The 22,467-nt window shown below is 40.0% G+C and overlaps 2 protein-coding genes across 2 annotated transcripts in view; both read left to right on the top strand.

Moving 5' to 3' along the window:
* The first annotated feature begins 7,250 nt into the window (after positions 1 to 7,250).
* Positions 7,251 to 10,631, top strand: gem (GTP binding protein overexpressed in skeletal muscle). Its single transcript, XM_008304346.1, has 4 exons — positions 7,251 to 7,605; positions 8,408 to 8,484; positions 8,559 to 8,763; positions 10,345 to 10,631. The coding sequence occupies exons 1-4, from the start codon at positions 7,251 to 7,253 to the stop codon at positions 10,629 to 10,631; spliced, it is 924 nt and encodes a 307-aa protein (XP_008302568.1).
* A 5,132-nt stretch (positions 10,632 to 15,763) lies between these two features.
* The window catches only part of LOC103374278 (cadherin-17-like), a 23,402-nt gene continuing 16,698 nt past the window's right edge, over positions 15,764 to 22,467 (top strand). The window contains exons 1-5 of the mRNA XM_008304344.1: positions 15,764 to 15,776; positions 17,603 to 17,659; positions 18,027 to 18,122; positions 19,715 to 19,852; positions 20,571 to 20,706. Of these exons, the coding sequence (XP_008302566.1) occupies positions 17,612 to 17,659; positions 18,027 to 18,122; positions 19,715 to 19,852; positions 20,571 to 20,706 (418 nt within the window). The 5' untranslated portion in view covers positions 15,764 to 15,776; positions 17,603 to 17,611. The remainder of the gene's footprint in view (positions 15,777 to 17,602; positions 17,660 to 18,026; positions 18,123 to 19,714; positions 19,853 to 20,570; positions 20,707 to 22,467) is intronic.

Genomic DNA, 22,467 nt, shown 5'->3' with positions numbered 1-22,467 from the left:
TTAAAGATGCCACCTCAAGCTTTTTATGATGTTTCAGATGATCACTAGTAATCATATGATGACAGTGATCATTACTTGAAGGCAATAAGTGCATATAAATGAGGCGGTGTACAGATTAACTAGATAAACGTTGTCAGTTATACAACACTAATTACCTCCTTGGCCCACATCTGATTTAAAAGAAATCCAGGCTGCTGCAGCTGAACTCTCAAGGCCAAAACTTCTTCTCAGCTTCTCCCAAATTCTTATTTATTGTGAGTTTTTGTTCAACTGACAGATTTTATTCTGGTTGGAAATGACTAAGAAAAAAGATGGTAAGACATTCCAACTATTTCTATGTTGTTGTTTTCTTTCCATTTTCACTAAAAAAAAATACCGTGCTCAAAATTTGTCATCACCCTTGAAATTTTGCAGATTTTTAAAAAAATTTTTTAAAAGCAGCTTCTGCACCATTCCAGATGATTCTTGTCATTTCTATCATGTTCTACAATAAAATAGAAACTGAGAACAGCTGATGCACTAGTCAGTTACAAGTCATCGCCTTGCCATTAAACTTACATTTACATTGAAAATAGAACATAAAAAACAACAGAAATAGTTCAAATATATCATAAACATCCTTTATCACAGTTTATGTTGTTTCTAGCCAGTGTTTTTTAAAGTTTTGTTTTTATTTTTTATTTTTTGTTTGTTTTTTTTAACTACAAATGCAACATCTAAAATTATTTTAGCTTTTTTTCCCCCCCAGTATCAAGCGACTTGTAATTAACCACAGAACTACTGCATCAGCTGTTTGTAGTGGATTAGAACGATGGAGAACGTGTTAGAAATTAACAGGAACATATAGAAACAACATTTTCAAGGAGTATGAATAATTTTGGATGGGGTATTTTTGGTAAAAACGTGAAAACAAACTTTTAAATTCATCATTAGCATCTCTTTTATAAGATCTTGCTGTCGGTCGTCACTTGTTTAGACGCCAGAAGAAACCTGTTGGACAAATACAAATTCAGTATAAATACCATTTGGCTTGGCTATGAATAATTTAGTTTCCAAGGAGGTCAGAGTCAGAAAGTATGATTTAGCTGCTTCAGTCTCCTGATGTTGTGCGTGTTAATATTATTACCGACAATGTGCTTTTATAACTAAAAGTCAGAATGTCTGCTGTGAAAAAGACCTACTGCGTCCTCCTGCACTATACATGTGCAGTGAATTCAAGTTATGCAGATTAAAGTATTTTTTATCAGCAATTTGTGTCAGAAAAATAAGGTTGTGTAGTTTTATTACTTCATTTCTTCAGTTCATTTCAGCTGTTTGTTGGTTCTCAGGAAGGAAGACTGTTGAACACTGAAGAGTCAACCTGGGGTCAGTGACTTGTTCTCATGTCTGTGTCTGAATGAGACGCTGCGTTTTACATGAAGGTGAAAAAATAAAGAGGTCACTTCTCACTCGGCTGCCATCACTCTGCCAATCTGCATCCACCCATTCATCCACCCATCCATCCCCTCCTCCTGACCCTGGTCCTGATCCAGCACTTAACAAGGATTTAATGTCGCCCCGTCATCTGCCAGCGCATCAGATCAGAGCTGTAATACACAGCAGCAGGTCCCGCAGATGAGTCCTGAAAAACAACAGCATAATCCCACAATTACTGTAATAACCCTCGGCCGCTTGTTCTCTCACTCACAAAGTGCGACTTAAGTCGGACGTGTGCTGAGTGGAATGAGCGGACGCTTCTCAAAGGGTCATTCACAAAATAATAACCGGTGGTTTCCAGTAACAGTCTGCTGGTGCAAAATGACACGTTGAGCTGTTTATTCAGCTTTTTCCTGACCGAAAGATCTTCTCTTATAGGGAAAAGACACTGTCGTACAATACTACAACAACAGCAGCAACAATAGTTCCAACCTGCAGACACGTAAACGTACACGATCAAAATATAAAACGTAAAATAAACAACAAAACATACGTTAAAAAAATGATTCAAGAACTGTAAAAACTTGGAAATACTTGCAAAAATTTGTAAAATAATGAGATTTTTAGCTGCTTTGAATGCAGTAAAATAATGTAATAGTCAGTTGTGTGATTTAATAGTTAAACTGTGAAATTATACTTTTTTTCCCCTGAAAAATAATTTCAACAAACTGAAAATGTCGCGACAAGAGTTCCAGAAAAAAAATATGTTAAAAATGAAAGGAATGCTGTGCGATTCAAAAACTGTTAAAAGTTTAAAATACTGGCAAAAATCTGTCAAATAAATTTAAATACAGTAAAATAATTTATTTGTAAATTGTGTAATTTAATAGTTAAACTTTGTAAAAGAATAAATTCCATTTGTAAAAATATACATTGTTTTTAATGACAGTTGTATTAATTAATTAAATTTTTTTTAAATAGTTAACACGTAAAATAAGACTTTTTTTTTTTCCTGGAAAATCAATTTCAACCAATTAAAAATCTCACAGCAAAGGTGCCAGAAAGTAAATGCGTCAGAAATGTTAAAATACTGCAACATTAAAAAAAAATAAAAAAATAAAAATCTGTATAGTAATGATATTATTTGGCTGATATAAACTAATTTTATGGTTCAACACTACAAAACAAACAAAAAAACATTTGTAAAAATACAGATTTTTGTGGAGGTTCATACAGTTTTGACCTATTTTTCTTTTCTGTTTTTTTTTTATGGTGCACGTAGAAGACTTTGTAGGTGGTGATGGGAATATGAGGCAGGAGAGATATCATTGTCTGCAGAATTACAGCTGATAAATGTGCCAGATAAGGCAGTCTGGTTGGCAGATCCTTTGATATAAAAGACGGTTATCAGTTCTGAGCCACACCTTGTGTCTTTCACTTCAGATGCAGCTTCGTTTACTTCAGTACGACACGAAAACATCTGTGTTTAAGGTTTGGATGTGTTTCCTGAAGTTGCATTTTTAAAGAAACTCTTGACTTGTGGTGACAGTATGTGTCTTGAAAGTGTCACAATGATTGAGTGTATGAAAATATAACCTCCTTATTACTTCATGTGTGATGTGTAGCAGCAGTATGTCGAGGCAGAGGTTCAATTTGAAGAGAGAAACTAGGACTAAGACATAATTTATGCTTTCTTCATTGACGCATGTTGTATTGTGTAACTTCTGTTAATCATCTGCCAGGTTGGACAGACGACAGCAGAGGTGTGGATCAGATATTCTCTCTTTCACTACTTTAATCAGCAGGTGTTTTTTTATGAGGAATGAAACAACAGAAGTGTGCAGCTGAGCCAAAGATGTTTTATACCCACACCAAATTAGGTTTAAACAGTAAGTTTGTTTCAGCTGAAAATGACAGAAACAAGCAACAAGGGGTTTGTGTTAGCAACGGTCATGATGAATTTGAACTAGTTATGTGTTTTTCAACCTTTTTGCTAATAACATCCATCCATCCATCCATTATCTATACACCGCTTAATCCTCATTAGGGTCGCGGGGGGCTGGAGTCTATCCCAGCTGACTCAGGGCGAAGGCAGGGGACACCCTGGACAGGTCACCAGTCTATCACAGGGCTACACTTAGAGACAGACAACCAAGCACACTCACATTCACACCTACAGACAATTTAGAATCACCAATTAACCTCAACATGTTTTTGGACTGTGTGGGAGGAAGCCGGAGAACCTGGAGAGAACCCACGCTGCACTGGGAGAACATGCAAACTCCACGCAGAAAGATTCCGGGTGTCCTCACTGGGACACAAACCGGCAACCTTCTTGCTGCCAGGCAACAGTGCTACCAACTGCGCCACCCTGCAGCCCGCTAATAACATTAAGCTCAAAATTGTTTATATCCTTTGAAATTGTCACAAGCCTTTGAGAAAATTTTGCTTTTTTGTCATTACAAATGTTCCAGGTCATTTCTACAGCGTTCTAACACACTATAAATAGAGAACAGCTGATTCAGTAGGTCTGTGGTCAGCTACTGATCATGTCAGACGTGAGCCCTGCACTGGAAGAATTGTGGAGGCCAAGAAGAACCCAAGGACCAGCACCAAGAGCATCCTGATGAATGTGAGCAGTTCTGGTAGCAACATGTCAATCAGACACTCCAGCAGACCAACAACAAGGCTGGTCTCCATGGAGACAAGGAGGATCCACTTCTTCAAGACAAAGAAGAAAGCTGCTGCTCATCACTTCATGAACATGGAGATGTTTGGACACAGAGAAAGGAGAAGCATTCAAGGCCAAGAGCAGCATCCCCGCGGTCCAACATGGTGGTGGAAGGTGGAGACAGAGGAGACATTGATATTTTGGAGGAGAACATCAGGAGGTCTGCAGGAACACTGCTCCTTGGGCAGCATTGGAGCTTCAACAAGACAATGATGTGAAACATGCAGCCAAAGTGGTGAAGAAACGGTGAAGAGGAAACAATGAGGAGATGTTGGAGCGGCCCAGCCAGAGTCCAGACCTGAATCCATCCAGAACCTGTGGAGGAGCTGAAGAGCAGAGTGATAGAGAGGAAGCCTTCAAGCTCAGATCTTCTGCTATGAAAAGGACCAACTACACAAATGTACAACTCTGAATCCAGCTGCATTGTATTCTTATATAATTATATAATTATATGTTGAGTGTTCTTGAAGACAGAGATAAAGAGGAGGGTCCTTGAAAATCATGGATCTACTGTTTTCTGCACACAAAGGACAAACTTCTACACGTGTTCCTGTAAAACTTGACGGTTCTCGATACTTGATTGTATTTTCATGTTGATGAAACATTTCAAACTTTTAATCCTATTCTTTCCCTGCAGGCATCATTCACTGACACATTCAACTGTCTCAGACGTCAGCGGGTTTTTCTTAACATTTGCGCTGCGGCGTTCATCAGAAAGTGGAAGAGCTTCCAGCATTGTTCGTTCCTCCCACACATCTCGTACATGAATGCAACAGTTAAGAGGAATCCTGAAAGCAGGGAATCACTAAACAAGAAACAGTTTGGGCTAAAGTAGATGTGCTGAACATCGCAGCCTGCACAGACGGCGTTAAAAGCTTTTTTAAGGTGCAGTTTCCATTAAAGATTTTAATCTAAAGCTGCAGCCACTAGTGGATTCATCATTAATCAGTACAATAGCTATTTTGATAATCAAGTCGTTTTAGAACAAAAAACACAAAACCTTCCATAATTTCAGCTTCTGAACTGTAACTGTTTGCCTCTTTTCTTTAACATGATTGTGAACAGAAGATCTTCATGTTTGGTGCTGTCTGCCTCATACAAGCTTGGTTCAAACCTTACTTTTAACAGTGTAATTACACAACTTTAATTCTTATGTACGAGGATATGTAAATGAAATCAGTGCCATCCTGTCATTACATGGTTTCACACTTCTGGAGCACAGATTAATGATTTTGGTTGATAAACTAATGTGGATTTAATGTAGCAGGAAGTGTAAGAAACTATTTTTAAAAAACTACTACTTAGTCCTGAACATTTATGTTGTTAAACTATTGCAACGAATCATAATATATAAACTTGTCACTGGTTTTTAGTATAAAATTAGACGTAAATATTAACAATATCTTATAATTAAACACAATATTTCTCCTAAGCATTCATATAAAAGTGCATTGTAAAAATTATGTTTTAAAAAAAAAGTGGCAGCAGGAGTGAAAAATCTATGAAACTGATATTTTTAATGGATGTAAATAAAGTACAACAGTGTAATTCTAGTCACATATTGTAAAAGAACGAATTACAACTTCAAGAAAACACATTTTTCACTTTTACAGTCAACATGCAAATGAATGCTGTCCACAAATTATGTGAAACTTATGAAAACACAGAAAATCTGTAAAATAGCAGTTGATTAAAATATTTAATATACATGATTTTTCTCTCAAATGAAGGCAAATACATTTAAAAAGCAATCCAAAAAAAAAACACGTATATATTTTGCTGATTAAAGTTTAGCAAACAAATGTGTAATTTCGCTGCCAAACTCTGTCAATAACGAGATACAACTTTTAAAAATACGGATTTTTGACCACCTATATATATATATTTTACACTTAACCAGAATCAGAATGTCTTTATCGTCATTGTATGACAACAACAAAATTGAAAGTGCCCCTGAGTGGATATTCACAACATAAAAAATAACATAAAAACCAAAAACATGCAAGACTATCAAGATAAAATATTCATAAAAACATTCATAAAACCATTTAATAACACCCATTAAACACTAGAACTAATGTGTCCTGAGTGTAAATTGCTGTTTTTTCTGTGATTTTATTAGACATTGTTTGTAATTTAGCAAAATATGGAAAATCTGTAAGATAACAGTAAATTATTTTTAAAAAATTAACATTAAAACTGTTTTAAAAAACCGACCCACCAATGTGTTACAGTTCAAAGCTGCATTCCCTCTCATTTTACTCAGACCTGGGCTGCAGCTTGTGTCCTGTGTGTCCATTTCATCTATACATGACAATTATTGGATAAAGAAGTATTTTAAACTGATGCTTTTGTGACATAAAGTGGAACATCTCATGTTTAAATTCCTCCACTAGCATCATGCTTTTCTTATTTTAAATACAGCAGCAGATCTTCTAGTCAGACATCATATAAAGGTGATCTACAGCAGCTGTATGTTCTGGGCTGTGATTCTGGTTTGTTGCACAATCCTTCCTGCTGTAAACACTTTCTGAGCTGTTGCTCATTGCAGGGCCATGTGCGCATGAATCAAAACAGTAAATACGCAGCTGAACATCCCCTGCTCCACTTGTGTGACTCCCCCCTACTCACCCACCCACCAGCCCCCACCCGTCTGCCCTCTATATAAACTGCAGGGAAACCCCATCAGAGCATTAGAGACACTCAGCTGGAGATTAGTGAGGCAGCAGACACATCAAGACAACACCAGCCCCGGATTTACCGACCAAACGTCTTTCTGCAGTGCAAGAAATATTTCCACTGCGCGTCTGAACTCGTTGAAACAGTCTGATCTGTTTTTATCCGCCTTGCTGAGGTTGTGCTGACTTGCTGCAGAGCTGTAGCTGCAGCAGGGATGTAGAGGAAGAACTCACACTCACTTTACTGTCCTTTTTTTGGTTTAGGACACATTTTACGCACCTTTTACGCACTTTTTACGCACATTTAAAACTACTTTTAGGAAGATTCAATTTGATTTGGGGTGTTTTTCCCTAAAAGAGGCTAAAGCACCTCTTCAGAAAATCCCACGTCGGTCTTTAGTCCAGTTTATCCTCATTTTGGCACCATGCTATCCAGTGTGCGCCGCCACAGCCTCCGCCTGCAGACCGAGCTCCACCGCTGGAGCATCTGCGACCCGGGCAGCCACCTGCTCCCGGACAGCCTCCTGGCGCGCGTCCCCGCCTGCATCTCCCGCTCCAAGTCCTGCAACAGCTCCGCCGGGGAGTCGGATGGAAGCCGCGGCAGCTGGTCCTCCTCGGACTCGGTCATCTCCACCGACTCCTCCGGGGATGCGGCGGATCCCGGGAGCCCGTACCGGGTGGTGCTGCTGGGGGCCAGCGGGGTCGGTAAGACGGCCTTCGCCAGCATCTTCGCCGGGGCGGCGGACAGTATGGACAGCGACGACTGCGAGCTGTGTGGAGGTGAGAACTTAATACATTCATCTGTCTTTTCTTCATAATATAATGAATTTAAAATGAGCTCAAACAATCCAGCGACTCTGTAAAAGACAAATGATTTTCTTATTGTCTGTTAGTTTTTTAGATTATTCAATTCGTTGTTTGGTCTAGAAAATGACAGAAAATAATAAACAGTGTCGTGTGTTTTCATAGAGGAGGAAATATTCACATTTAATAAGCTGCAATCAGAGAATGTGGACTGTTTTTTGTCTTAAAACTGAGTTATTAGAATTGTTTGTAATTATTTTAAAAGTTGAAAACCAGTCAATCAATCGTTGCACTGCTACTGCATTCTAGACTTAACTAAGGGGTGGTTACTGAGGAGCATCTGTTAAAGCCCAATGAAGATAAAAAATGTTTTTTATAGTGGATTGTTATGATATATAATGTTGTACATATAATTTTACTTTGATATTTAATTGTCATTTGTGCAGATAAAGTACGTGCCTGAGTGGTGTTATCACAGTAAACACGTATTTGGCTGTTTCATTTACCTATTTATCTATTTTTTTTGTATGTTTTTTGAATGTACTCTCTTAGGATATGTAAGAAAATAATCAAATACTCAACTAATCGGTTAGTTGTTGCAGCTCTAGAGGCTGCAAAGTCACACAAAAACAAAAAAAAACAAACTATTATTAACCACAGCCTTTTTAATTTCCTAGAATAATATCATAATCGTGCAGGTATTCTAACAATAGGCTGTGACTGATGTGATGTTGACACACTTCAGGGCTATAAATCTGTGGTTTTGCTTTGATTTCAGATGAAGTGTGTGAAAAGGAAATTGAAGTGGACGGAGAGCCCGTCACGATAACTCTGCTCGACACTTGGGATGCAGAGGTGAGATGAAGCATGACTCACACTGTACAGACTGTACTCTACATGCTTGATCTAACTGATTTTGTGCTCTGCAGCCTGATAATGAATGGGCCCAGGAGCGCTACATGCAGACAGGCGATGCCTACCTGCTGCTGTACTCCATAACCGACCGGACCTCCTTCCTCAGAGCCTCCGAGCTGCGGATAAGCCTCCGTCGCTTCCACCCTGCCCACCACACGCCCATCATCCTGGTGGGGAACAAGTGTGACCTGGTGCGACGCAGAGAGGTGTCAGTTAGTGGTGAGTACACTAACAATCACTGGGTGCAGCTTTCTTTCTACACCAGAATCAAAAATGGGACCTTACAGCGATTGAATGAACCATTTTTAGTTCCACAAAGAACCTTTTAGTGAGAGAGCTGTCACAAAACCCAGCATGCAAACAGAGATTTTGGTTCAAAAACACTAAAACGTGGCATAAAAAACAATTTGAAAAAATGAAAAATAATACCTCTGAGTGGGCTAAAAGTGTCTGGTGTCCAGTCCAGCTGTTCATTTCAAGAGGAGCGTCAAATATTTTGTGGCTGGTGTTTCTATTTGCTCCTTACAGAGTCAAAATCTCCCTCCTGGCTTCTCCCTTTAACCCAAAGTCTGCTGTTTGAGAGTCATCAAAAGCTTAAAGTCGTCTCCATCTACCAAATACCTCCAATAAAAATGAAGAACCCTTAGTACTGTCACAGGTGGAGGTCGCGTCACAAAATGAAGATTTGTGGTTTCTACTGGGGTGTCGTGCTGACCTAAAACAGGGAGACGGGAATGTTGGTTATAAAACATAGATTGTTATTTCAATCTAAATCCAAAGTCTGCAGCTTGAAAGAGTTCAAAACGGTCTGTATCTAGAGTTTCATTCCTCCAACTACTAAATTTTTGCATCAAGCAACCCTCCATAAGAATTGGGATCTTCATTACTGGTGGCGTCCATCATGCTGCAACAGCTGGTTGCTCAACCAGGAGAAGTTATACCAATAATGCCAAAACTAACCCACAAAGGTGCCTCAAAGAACCATCAAAAAACAGTTTCTTTCTGCAGCATAAATGCTTCTCCAAAATAATAACCATTTTCAAGATAGTTGTTTTTGGACCCACCTCATTGATAATTATTTTCAGCAATAAAAAGTCAAAAGGAATTTGACATTTGCAGCATTTCTGGGCCCCTTCCATTAGAATACATTTAATATTTTGGGTCCTTGGTCAGACAGAGCAACATATCACAAGATGCCAACATGGGAGGTGGGATATTGTGACAAGAATTTCTCGCTGTTTTTCATTTATTGGTCTATAAAATGTGAGAAAACTGTAAAAACATGTTGATCGGTAGTGTTTTTTTTTTTTTTCACAACTCAAAAATATTCAGTTTTCTGTCATAAAGGAGGAAAGAAAACCAGAAAATATTCACATTTCAGAGGCTGCAATGAGAGAATTTAGACTTTATTGTGATGAGCATTTGTCATTGCTGTGATCATTAACTGATTAATCAATTAGCTGTTCGGTCTTTAACGCATCAGAAAACAGTGAAAAATGTAAATCATGGTCTTGTTTTAATATTTTGGGTTCTTGATTAGACGGAGGAATATTTTACAAGATGTCAAACTTGGAATTCGGGAACCTGTGACAACATTTCTGATGCTTAACAGACCAAATGATTGACTGATTAATTGAGAAAGTAATATGACACCAAATGACACCAATGAAACTGAGGAACCTTTAGTCCTTGAAGTTTGGGAAGAAGCATTTGCTACATAAGCAGGTGGTGGTGCATTAAAGAATCATTGTTTTTCTGATAATAGCACGTTTTCTAACTCTGTTCTCCTGCCTGTTTCAGAGGGTCGTGCTTGCGCCGCTGTGTTTGACTGCAAGTTCATCGAGACGTCGGCCGCCATGCAGCACAACGTCTGGCAGGCCTTCCACGGCATTGTGCGACAGCTGCGTCTTCGCCGAGACTCCAAAGAAGCCAACAAACGTCGCAGGCACATAAACACGCGCAACGGTCGACGCGAGAGCCTCCCCACAAAGGCCAAACGCTTCCTGGACAAGATTGTAGCGAAGAACAACCCCAGTGTGGCGTTCTGGCTAAAATCCAAATCCTGCCACGATCTCTCCGTGCTGTAGGCGGCTGATGCACGATCAGAAATCTTAAACGTTATGGGCTGGAGAGCAGAATCTGTGCACAGGGCTGGAGGGAAGCCTGTTTCTGACGGGCCGGAGACGGATGGAGTTCACGTCCAACCTCCACAAAGCCAGGACGATGCATACGAGAGGTGTTTTCCGCACGTTGCAGCCTGACTGGACTGGGTTCAGGTTGTCAGCCTGTTTAACGCACCGAACAATCAGCTTACGAAGTGAAAACGGACACATTGGAGAAGTTAGAGATCAGCTGACGGAAACTGAGAAAAGTTTTGAACTAAGACGCTAACATTTTTCTCTCCTTTCTCTTCTTTCCTCATCAGTTTGCTCCGATTCTCGCCAGATTCATTGACTGTTGATTCCCAAGTGCTCATATGACCAGTTGTAAACTACTGATTATTATGTGTGATTAATGTCTTTCGGTTATTTGTTTGACGATATTTGAGTATTTACTTTATTTATAACGTGTTTATGTATTTTGCACTTACTGTAAATAAATACCAGATTGATAATGTTGCTGTATTTTGGTACTTGGAAGTAGTTTCAGTATTTGCTTGATGAAATAAAGTGACATCAGCTTATTTGGAGAAAAACTTGCTGTCGGTTTGGTCTGTTGTCTCAACCTTAGTCTGACTCACCGGATGTTGACATCGAGTATAAATCTACCATTTCAGCCACACGTTTCATGTAGAATTTCTCCTTCTCTTCTACTATCTGCATGTTAGCGTTTCCAGAATTCCCTTCACTAAGGTGAATGACAAACTCCACGTTAAAATTTAAACTTTGCAGAGGATTTCATTCATTGAGTAAGGCTCAGTTCTTTCAGTGAATTATCAATTTTATCAATAGCACTCGTCTCCCTGTGTGTTCCACCAAAACCCACTGAAACTATTTTGAGGGGTACCATCACTGCATCCTGGGCTAAGCTCCATAAAAGATAATTGTGATTGGTTGAAAGAAACACAAACACACCCGACTGTTTCTCCTCCTGTAGTAGAATAATAATGAGATGCAGTCAGACCATTCTCCAGCACCAACACAGTGCGGTGGAGAATGTTTGAGACTGTTTCAACATTTCTAATCAGAAATTATAATGGTACCAAAATCAGTGTGAACATTTTCTGGTTGGTCGGACCTACTTGGTTGTGTGTGGTTGAATGGGGGATGGTAGCGCTTTTAAAAATACATCTATGAGCTTGAAAAGGTAATTCAGTCCTTTTATTCTAACAAAACAGTTCAAAGGCATGGTTGCAAGACAAAAAAAACCACCAATTTAGGTTAACCCCTTTACCTTTTTTTTGATGAATTGTTTTGACATAATCATTTTGATAAATGCTTCAACCTAATGTGTGTAATTTAAACTCAAATGTGTACAATAATTGATTTAAAACTAACTTCGAGTTGTATTAACGTAAAGAAATTTGGCTTGAAAACTTGAATGCCTGCGTAAATCCAGACAGTTAAGTTTAAACCAGCTAATGGGCCTGTAGGTTGAACAGATACTATAAAAATTACACTTTAAGACGACGTTTTCCAAGGTAATATCAGCTGTGTTCAAACACAACACTAACATGACTACAGTTATGTCACTGATTTAATTAATTTCGTCAGCGCTACTGCATACAAAAAGACCTCTGTCAACCTAAAAACTTGTATTCATAACGATGGTAAATAAAAACAACACTTTCCTTTAAAATAGTGTGTTAAAAGTTGTTGGAACAACTCAGTTTATATGACAAATTTACCTAAAACGTTGTGTTTAATAAGTAAGTGGTAATTAAAAATACCTTTGTTAAGAAAAGGCTAACTTCCCCTAACTTAATGGATTTTGTTGTTGAACTTAACTTAATTAGAGGTTATCATAACTCAAAAAGATTTATGCAACCTGTTGCATGAATTTATTTTGAGCACAAACATCTGTTTTTGTATTCATCCATCCATCCTTCCATCATCTATACACCGCTTAATCCTCACTAGGGTCGTGGGGGGCTGGAGTCTATCCCAGTTGACTTAAGGTGAAGGCAGGGGACACCCTGGACAGGTCACCAGTCTATCACAGGGCTACACTTAGAGACAGACAACCACACACACTACAGACAATTTAGAATCACCAATTAACCTCAACATGTTTCTGGACTGTGGGAAAAGGCCAGAGAACCCGGAGAGAACCCACGCTGCACGGGGAGAACATGCAAACTCCACACAGAAAGATCCCGGGTGTCCTCACCGGGACTCAAACTGGCAACCTTCTTGCTGTGAGGCAACAGTGCTAATCACTGAGCCACCTTGCAGCCCACCTGTTTTTACAGTGATGGAGAAAAAAAACACCTGTAGAAAAAAGTTGTGCCAGAAAAACAGCAGCTGCTGGATGTAACTCCATTTCTATTTGTGTTGCCCTCTAGGCTTCGTTACTGCTTGTGTTTGTGTAGCCAGACTTCTGTTTTTAGGGGTCGTGGCCACCCGAGACTGCTCCTTTTCTCCACCCCTGTGTGACTCAGCTTCCAGACAAAAGAGACACACTTAGGAAAATGGGGTTTACAGCAACTCATCTGATAAGAGATGAGTCAGATGATGACATTAAAGCTGAACTTTGAGGAGCAAAATGGGTCCGTTCTGTGTTTGTCATCTGATTGGATGCAGCGGTTTGAGTGTTCAGAGACTGATCAGAGATCTGGGTCACAGTGTGACACCGAACGTCAAGCTCAGATGCCGTCAGCTCAGACCCCAAACTTGATTTGTTCGGAAAAGCGGTGAAACAGGAAAATGCGTTGCCAAGGTAACGCTCAGAGGTGCCCATGAAGTGTTTGAGCGTTTTGCATGTTCGATCCAGGCAGGTGGTCTTTTTTGCATGTTGGCCGCAACATCTATCAGGCCTCCTGCTCGCAGTGGACACATGCTTTACATAACTTCCATCTGTGTGCGAGGCTTCGCCTGCTGAACCGTCAGCACCACAGTCACAGGTTCTGGTTAAACAGCGAGTCTGGAGCGGTGACTCACCCACAGCCTGTTTTTCTACAGTTGCAGATTCACACAATTCTCTGCTCTGTTTCCAAGCAGCTTTCGAGAGCTTGTAAAGCTCTCAGCTCAGGAATGGCAGCGTGTGAATCAGAATGTATGGAAGATAATCCCAGATATAAGGCTGAGCCCATTCAACCCACGTCAGATTGTCATATATAGAGTTTTTATTTGCCCATGAAGCTGCTTCTGGCTGGAAATGACACGAACAAGTGGCAAAAGACAGTAAGACGTGTGAATATTAAGTATTTTTTAAATTTCTTAAACATTTTAGTAAAAATGTTTAATTGCTGATTTTTCAGAAAATGCTTCTTCTGTATCATTCCAAGTGGTTTTGCTAATTTCTACCATGTTCCAGAGCGTTCTAATCCACTATAAACTGAGAGCAGGGCATGCAGTAGTTCTCTAGTCAACTACAAGTCATGAAATAAGCCAAAAAGCTCAGTGAGGACCTCCAGTTGCACATTGTTGCTGCTCACAAGGCATTTAAAGGCTATAAAGTCATATCAAGTGTTTTCAAGGAGTTCCTCACTGTGGAACATGTCAAAGGGCTGCAGGAGGACAGACGTGAGCCCTGCACTGGAAGAATGGTGGAGGCCCAGAAGAACCCTAGAATCAGCACCAAGAGCATCCTGATGAATGTGAGCAGTTCTGGTAGCAACATGTCAATCAGACACTCCAGCAGACCAACAACAAGGCTGGTCTCCATGGAGACCAAGGAGGATCCACTTCTTCAAGACAAAGAAGAAAGCTGCTGCTCATCACTTCATCAACATGGAGATGTTTGGACACAGAGAAAGGAGAAGCATTCAAGGCCAAGAGCAGCATCCCCACGGTCCAACATGGTGGTGGAACGTGGAAACAGAGGAGACATTGATATTATGGAGGAGAACATCAGGAGGTCTGCAGGAACACTGCTCTGTGGGCAGCAGTGGAGCTTCAACAAGACAATGATGTGAAACATGCAGCCAAAGTGGTGAAGAAACGTTGAAGAGGAAACAATGAGGAGATGTTGGAGCGGCCCAGCCAGAGTCCAGACCTGAATCCATCCAGAACCTGTGGAAGAGCTGAAGAGCAGAGTGATGGAGAGGAAGCCTTCAAGCTCCAAGAGCTGCAGATGGACACTTGGAGAAACAAAACCCCAAAAAGACTGTTAGACACTAGAACAGCTGTTGGACTGATGTGGAGGAAAATAAAGACTTTGACACTGATTACTGAGGAAGAGGATGAATAATTTTGGACATGAAAAGCCAAGAAATAGTTCAGATTCATCATAAACATCTCTAACACAATGTCTTACTGTCTTTTGTCTCTTGTTTATGTCATTTCCAGCCAATAGAAAGGTCAGATTAGGGAGTAGAGACGTACATCTTCTCTCAATTACATTTCAAGACATTTCTGAAGCTTTATGTTTTTGCTTCTAAAAGGTGAGAAGAGTTTAACAGGAAGCGAGGTCATGAGCTGAAATCAGACCTGCTGTTTAAGAGTTTCTATACATGCGATGGCCTGCTGAGTCACCCCGATGACCTCGAGGCTTTGCATGAGGCAATGGATTGCCGGTGCAATCTGTTAGCGTTGTTGTCCGCACACTCAGCTCCTTATCAGGCGGCGCTACTAATGGAAAATCTGACAGGAAACAGTGGAGCAAGAGGTCAAAGTCTGAGGAGAAATTACAAACTTAAACGCTGAACAACACATTTCTAGAGAATTTTCCTCTGTTATTAGAGCCCCCCTTTTTTTTGTATTTATTCCTCTTTTTTTACCCCCCCAATTGGCACACATGCTGCCAAAGAATTTCAAATCTTTTGCAGTGTTTTTTTTTATCGTAATAACAATTAAATCTGTAAGAATTAGAGGATTTATGTAAAATTGGCAGCTGATATTAAGTGAAAATGGGCTCGTCAGTCGTAGTACAGTATGTATCTTTGTTCTGTTCCTCCCGTCGCTCCTGTCAGCTGCTTCCCCATTGGCCAAGGCGATATGAGGGCCGGGTGATTAGACAATCATTAGATCCAATAAAACATCACTGGTTAGCGCTTAGTTAACGTTTGACCAGACAGGATGGAGCTGCTGGGATCTCTCTGAAGTGTGAGTCACTCGTCGTCTCCAGTTCAGGTAAGACGCCTCGCTCTTCTGTCTCCTGGCTTTCAGGGGTTGTTGACTGTTTTGGGAGTATATTTGGGGTGTGACAAGAACTGAACAGGACTGTCAGCGTTGGTTTTAACAGATTGCCTGACAGTAAAAGGCTTAAGATTGTTGCAGGAGGGCTGTGATCTTGGTTTGACTTTGGCAGGGCCTCAGTTTAAGGCGTATCTGAGCACTAATGCCTTCCTATCCGTGGCCTCCTGGATTATTCTCAACATTTGGGAATGCGAAGGCAAATTATCTGCTAAGTTTGGCATCACAGCTGCTGAAGTTTAGAGGTCATCCAGTCTTTGAACGCTTAAAGAAAAGGTGTGATTTTACTCCATGTTAATCTTGCGTTAATAAATAATTTCCTTGACGGAAGTCAGTTGTAGGCAGACGTCTAGAAGCTGCTAATGCAGGTAGAGGTGACCTGCTAGGTAAATGAATTCAAGTCAGGAGACATTTTTAATGCGTGGATGCAGAAATACTGATTAAATGTAGAAAAACGAGGAGTGTTCGTCGATGGTGGCGACGTTTAAAGCGAGCCCGGCTGCAAAAAGGTCATTAGCCACGACTCAATGTCACCTTCACTCAGGCAGCTGACTTCACTCTTGTCTTTCACCTGAACTTCACTAGAAACGTGTTGATTTATCGACACAATGCCCATCTATCATGAAATAAATGCTGCTTTAGTTTACATTTTGTAGTTTTACCATGGTAATCCATCTATTCTTCAGGAGAACGCTGAGCTAAAGCCAATCAAACGAAAAACAGCTTCTTCACAACCGCTGCAGCTCCAAACCACTTTATCTATGAAGTGTCAATAACTCTGTGTTTACTGTTAATAACTATGTTTATTCCTATGATCTGAATCTATAGCTGTGCGTGGTACGTAAACACTCATTTTCCTTTCTTTTACCTGTTGCTTTCATTTAAATGTGTGCTTTTAGGGCAAAGAAAAGAGTCGTACATGCATGTCCAATTAATCTGATTCTGATAACTTCTTTGCTTTATGCTCAAAATGACTCACAGCAGAGACATTATCAAGATCTCTCCTTTATTGACAAAAGATCTGAGTAGGTCGCCTCTGCAGAGATAAGCAGCTGAATTTCTTACTCATAAGTTTTTGTATTATTGGCAAATGTCCTTGTCCTTGGGCTCGTTCCACCAATTACAATCCTCCACTGATGATTATTTATGGTTTCGGCTGTCCAGTAGGAGACTAAATATCATATATTTGAGTTTTATAGCGCTAAAGATACGGTTTTAAAGCCGCATTGACGCGTCTGAGGTGTAAATTGATTAAATGAATCTGTCAGAGGTGCAGTAAATTTGAGTCGGATTCTCATTTTCGAGCACAAAGCTGGCAGACTTTTTGCTAGAATCTGGCCCACGGTGTTACTCTCGACTCTCAGACTGCCATAAAGTCATCTGGGTCACACACTTTGACCTGATCGCTGGGATCTGAGTTGCGGCGGAAGGAGCAAACTTGGCCTGGTTTTCAGTTTCTCCTCAGGTGTGCCGCTTACCTGGCCGTGAAGGTGGAGTCGCACACATGAAGCACTCCTAGTTCCCATAGCGATAGCGCACACGTGTGGATTCAAGGACACTTTCGTCTTCGTGAATCAATAACGCGTTGTGCTCGAATGCAGAAGAGGCCCGCCGGGGTTTAAAGGTTCCTACACAGCAGTAATAGATTACTACATCCACTGTGAGGTGCATTTAAATGTGTAAAATCCTCCTCTTCGTGTCACCTCGACCTCCTCTTTTTCCCTCCTCTTCATCCTCCTCCTCCTCCTCTTCCTCCCTTGCAGGCTGTGATCATGACACCCGTGATGCATCTGCTGTTGCTCCCGATCCTCCTCGGCATTGTGAGTACGCAGCTGCTGTCCTCTTCCATACATATTCATTAAAACAATAAATACTCAAACCTGTTAAACAGATCTGTGAAATGCTTCGATTTGTTCTATCTGGAGCAGGTTTGTTGCACAGGAAGGAAAATGTTGCACGGTTAACGAGATATAGTGCAAGAAAACCTTCGGTAACTTATTTAAAAATGGCGTCTGAAGGGTTTTTAAAGCTCCGTCTGCAGACTTTGCTCTTCCGCGAGCGTAGGAATCTACCTTCTTGGCGTGTAATTTTGGTTCAATTAATAACCGGGCTGTAAAAAGCTGCAGGAGGTTTAACTTTGCCTCGGCGTGCGACTGTACTGTAAGCTTTGACCTCTGCTCCTGATAGGCTGCGGGGAAGGATCTGGAGGACAAGAAGGGCCCGTTTGAGAACACAGTGCTGGAGGTTCTGGAGGGAACGCCGGTGCAGTTTCCAATTTATCAGGTACGACACACTTTGCCGCAGAGGTAGGAAAGAACATCACAGTGTTTACACTCGTAGTTAGGGTTATTACTCCAAAAAAAGCAATGCGTTACATATTACCTGTTGTGTTTTTAAAATGTGATGCATTAGTTTGGGTTCTTGCTTCCTGTATCATGCATGTCACTGTATTACTTACTGACTGTGTTATTAAGCCCTATCGCCTGAGTTGCATAATTGCCACTACATTCACTAAAAGAGTAATTCTGTATTCAAATCTGGTAGCAGCACCTATGTATAAAATATCAAGTCAGCTGCAAATGGATGAGCTACTGCAGTTTAATGTCACTTAGCACTGTTGTATTAATATTTATAATCTGAAAATGTAATATATCATCATTTATCAGTTGCTAATGCCAGCTGCTTTTACTTTAAATACTTTAAATACACTTCAGAGAAGAATACTTCAGTTTACTGTCATTCAAACATGTTCAAACATTCGTTGCCCACGTCCAGCGGCGTACAGAATAAATAACATTATTGTGTATAAATGAGGGTTGTTAGCACCGTTGCCTCGCAGCAAGAAGGTCGCTGGTTCGCGTCCCGGTGAGGACACCTGGGATCTTTCTGCGTGGAGTCTCCATGTTCTCCCCGTGCAGCGTGGGTTCTCTCCGGGTTCTCCGGTTTCCTCCCACAGTCCAGAACCATGTTGAGGTTAATCGGTGATTCTAAATTGTCCGTAGGTGTGAATGTGAGTGTGCTTGGTTGTCTGTCTCTAAGTGTAGCCCTGTGATAGACTGGTGACCTGTCCAGGTGTCCCCTGCCTTCACCCTGAGTCAGCTGGGATAGACTCCAGCCCCCCACGACCCTAGTGAGGATTAAGCGGTGTATAGATGATGGATGGATGGTATAAATGATAAATAACCTAAAAGCCTATAATAAATATAACACATAGGTTAAAAAAAACCAAGCAAGCAGCATGTTAAGAAACTGATAATGCACCAATAGCCGCATGCAGTAGCAGTCCTTCTATACTTAAGTAGGATTTTGACTTTAACTTATACTCCTGTTGGCGTATTTCTTCACTTCAGGTTCAGAGAACTTCCTTCACAGATGCCTGCCAGCCAGAAGGACAGATTTTTATTCATGCACACATAGACATTGCTTACTAAATGAGTTTTATAATTTCTTTTTTTAAGGTTTTCATAATGATAATAACATTTTCTGTCAAAAGGAGCCACAAAAAGTTAAAGATCAGTGCCGAGTTTCAGCCCGATGAAGGTCTAGTTGAATAAAAATGTCACAAATTCATCTATTTTGTGTTTGCAGCTTCTGGATGTGCTCGTCCTTCTTCTACACTCTGTCTAGTGAAATAAATGTGCATTTTCATAATAAAACCATTAAAGATGTTTTGTCTTTAAAGGAACAGCGTTATCAAAGCGCTGTTATCTAATGTCAGAGCTTCATCTGCTGCCCTTAAATGTGTGGATCGTCTCCCAATAGACACTTTTGAGCTGCAACCATCTCTTAACAGAAAATTATATTCCCCTTTGATCAAATAAAGTCAGAAAAAGCTCTTAAAGAATCTACTTTCTTTCCCATCTTTCACTCCACAGTTTCAGGTGGACCAAGCAGGCGTTGACGGTTTCCGGCTGAGCGGTGAAGGTCAACGAGATGTCAGCATCTCCAAGGACGGCTGGCTTTTCCTGGAGAGACCTCTGGACTGGTCTCGAGAAGACCACTACGCTCTCTCGGTACAGAAAATTGCATAAATATTCACATATGGGTCATCTCATGCCAACTCACCAGCATTTCAGAGCTTGTCCCAGTTCATGTCATGTATTTTTTTGGAAAAAACAAATCATGCAAAAAAATTCTACCTAAACCAGGGAACCTTGACAAACCCCACAGCTCTACTCCAAATACTTTTTGAGTTGTGAATTTTTAAAAAAAGGCCCTCTGTGTTAAATATTACAACTTCAGTGATTCTTTTAAAGCCTCACAAATGGCTTATTTCTGCTTTATTTCTGCTTATAATCAAGAAAAACTCAGAACTTGTAATAGTTTTTTTCTCATCATAACTTTTTACAGAAATTAAAATAATAAAAATCTAACAAACAAAAACTTTCAAAACTTAATATCTTCACTAATATTCACTAAATTCCATCCAGTTAGAGGTAGAACCAACTTAGTTTTTGTCTTTTCAAAATCTCATTTGGTGCGGTATCAAAAATTTGTCTTCATAAAACTAGAGCTCCAGAGCTGGAAAATCCACTTTTTAGGACTTTTTAACAGTATTTTTCCCCCCGGGAGGGACTGTTTTGATTTCCTTGAGTCTTTTTAAAGGTAAAGTCTTAAATTTAAGATGTGGGATTTTGCATGGTTCCAGAGGTTTTTGTTCAACTGGGAGGCCATAGGTGAGCTGACATGAAATGACCCGTATACGTGTGTTTGTGTGCGATTTAAACCCAGGTGGAGGCGTTGGAGGAGGACGAGGTGGTCGAAGGCCCAATTTATGTGAACATCAACGTGGTGGACGTCAACAACAACGCTCCGTACTTCAACCAGAGCACCTACACAGCGTTTATCCGGGAGAAGAGAAAAGCAGGTGTGTGTTTTATAAGCGCTTAAATAAGAGGAAGGGCGAACAAAAGGTGCAAAAGAAACCACAGATAAAAGTGTGCAGGAAATAATGGCTGCTGCCTGTTATGATGATGTTTTAGCTGCAAACCAGGCTCCTGATTTCACCGGCAATGACTTCTTTAAAGCAGACAAAAGATTTTCAGATTGATTTCTTCCATTCGAGGCTTCAGCTCACGAAGACACAATCAGTTGTTTAACACATTTTGTCTTTGTGTTTCGTTGTGCAATCATTCACTTCACTTCAGTTTGGTTTAAACGGCACCAGTTCACAGCCGACACTTGACACACTAACCTTGCAGGATTGTGTTATGGAGAAAAAAACCCAACAAATCTGAATGGTTTCTTTTAAACAGCTCACTGGTGCAAGTGAGAAGGACAAAAAAAAAGATTCTGTAAGATAAATTGGGTTAAACGCTCATCGTTTTACTGTTTTCTAGGTATTACTCACACTGTGCTTCAAATCCAAAAACCCTGAACTAACACTGGGGTACTCTGGCAACCAAGTAAATAAAGCAGAGAAGAAACCAGCAAGGAAACAAATTAGACTTTACAAAAAACATACTTATAAATAAATGCAGCGTTACTTAACATCAGTATTTAGAGGAGAAAGCAGTTAGAAGACACATTCAACATCTTTCTGCAGCTGATGTGCAGAATAACGTGAACAACACAGTTTGTAGATGCTGTAAAAATCTAAATAGTAGAATATCTATTGTGTGTAGAGCTGCCTTTTTGTTCCAGAATTGAGAACACCTGTGTGCACTTAGAAACATGTCGCGCATTCAACATTTGTCTTTTGTCAGGACGAGGGAATGATTGGCTCAAATTTTGGCCCAAAAACAGACTTCTGAACCCACAAACCAGCTGGCAGGTTTAAGAGTCACGTTATCTTTAAGAAAAATGCCCAAATTACATCATTTATCAAAGCCACACAGTGTAAGAAAACAAAGAATCATTCAGTTGTCAACTTAATTTCCAATATTCTGAGATATTTCATCAAAACCTACTTAATTCTACATGTCTCATTTAAAAATTTGCCAAAATTAAATACTTTCTACGAAACAAATTCTGTAAAAAACTAAAAATTCGGTGCTCCTTTGCGCAATCGTGAAGGCTTTAGTGACTCAGCTACAGCCAACAGTCAGTTGTCCAAAATTCAGGAACTTTTCAACTGAACTGCCGGCAGCGTTGATGCAGAACAGACAGTAGACATGTATGGAAACAAACTGTAAGGAGTAAAATATCTAGATGTTTGTAAAAAAAACTAAATTTGTGGCATTATAACTGTGTCATACTATTTACTGTTAACATCAAGTAGAATCACAGAAAAAGATAAAGATGTTATTGATAATGTTGACTGTAGAAATGAAACAGGCAAAAACTGTAAATAATGTCTGATGGTGAACTGGTCTGTGACAGTGTTTGACCATAAAATTACAATTATTTTAACTGTATTTAAATTGGTAAAAATGTACATTTATGTTACAGTTATTTGCTGTTAATTTAATGAATACTTACAGTATTTGTTTTTAAATTAATTTTTTGCTGTGTGAGTCTTTGTCAAACAGTAGTAAAGCTGCTGATGGGTGTAGAAACAAAAAAGTTATTCATTTAATTCTAATCATCAGAAATACACCCTTTATCAAAGCCAGATAATGTAAAAATAGAACAAAATCTCCTGATTTTTAACTTTCTAACAGTCCTTGAACTAATCATGTGTGATGTG

This window comes from Stegastes partitus, unplaced genomic scaffold (genome assembly GCF_000690725.1).
Source record: "Stegastes partitus isolate 25-593 unplaced genomic scaffold, Stegastes_partitus-1.0.2 Scaffold2194, whole genome shotgun sequence".
NCBI lineage: Eukaryota > Metazoa > Chordata > Actinopteri > Pomacentridae > Stegastes > Stegastes partitus.
This window is presented reverse-complemented; position numbering and strand designations above follow the sequence as displayed.

Excerpts from the sequence above, each read along its gene's own strand:
- gem (XM_008304346.1), top strand. The coding sequence starts at position 7,251 with ATGCTATCCAGTGTGCGCCGCCACAGCCTCCGCCTGCAGACCGAGCTC. Across the intron at positions 8,485-8,558 it reads TCGACACTTGGGATGCAGAG|CCTGATAATGAATGGGCCCA; the intron begins GTGAGATGAAGC and ends TGTGCTCTGCAG. Across the intron at positions 8,764-10,344 it reads CAGAGAGGTGTCAGTTAGTG|AGGGTCGTGCTTGCGCCGCT; the intron begins GTGAGTACACTA and ends TGCCTGTTTCAG.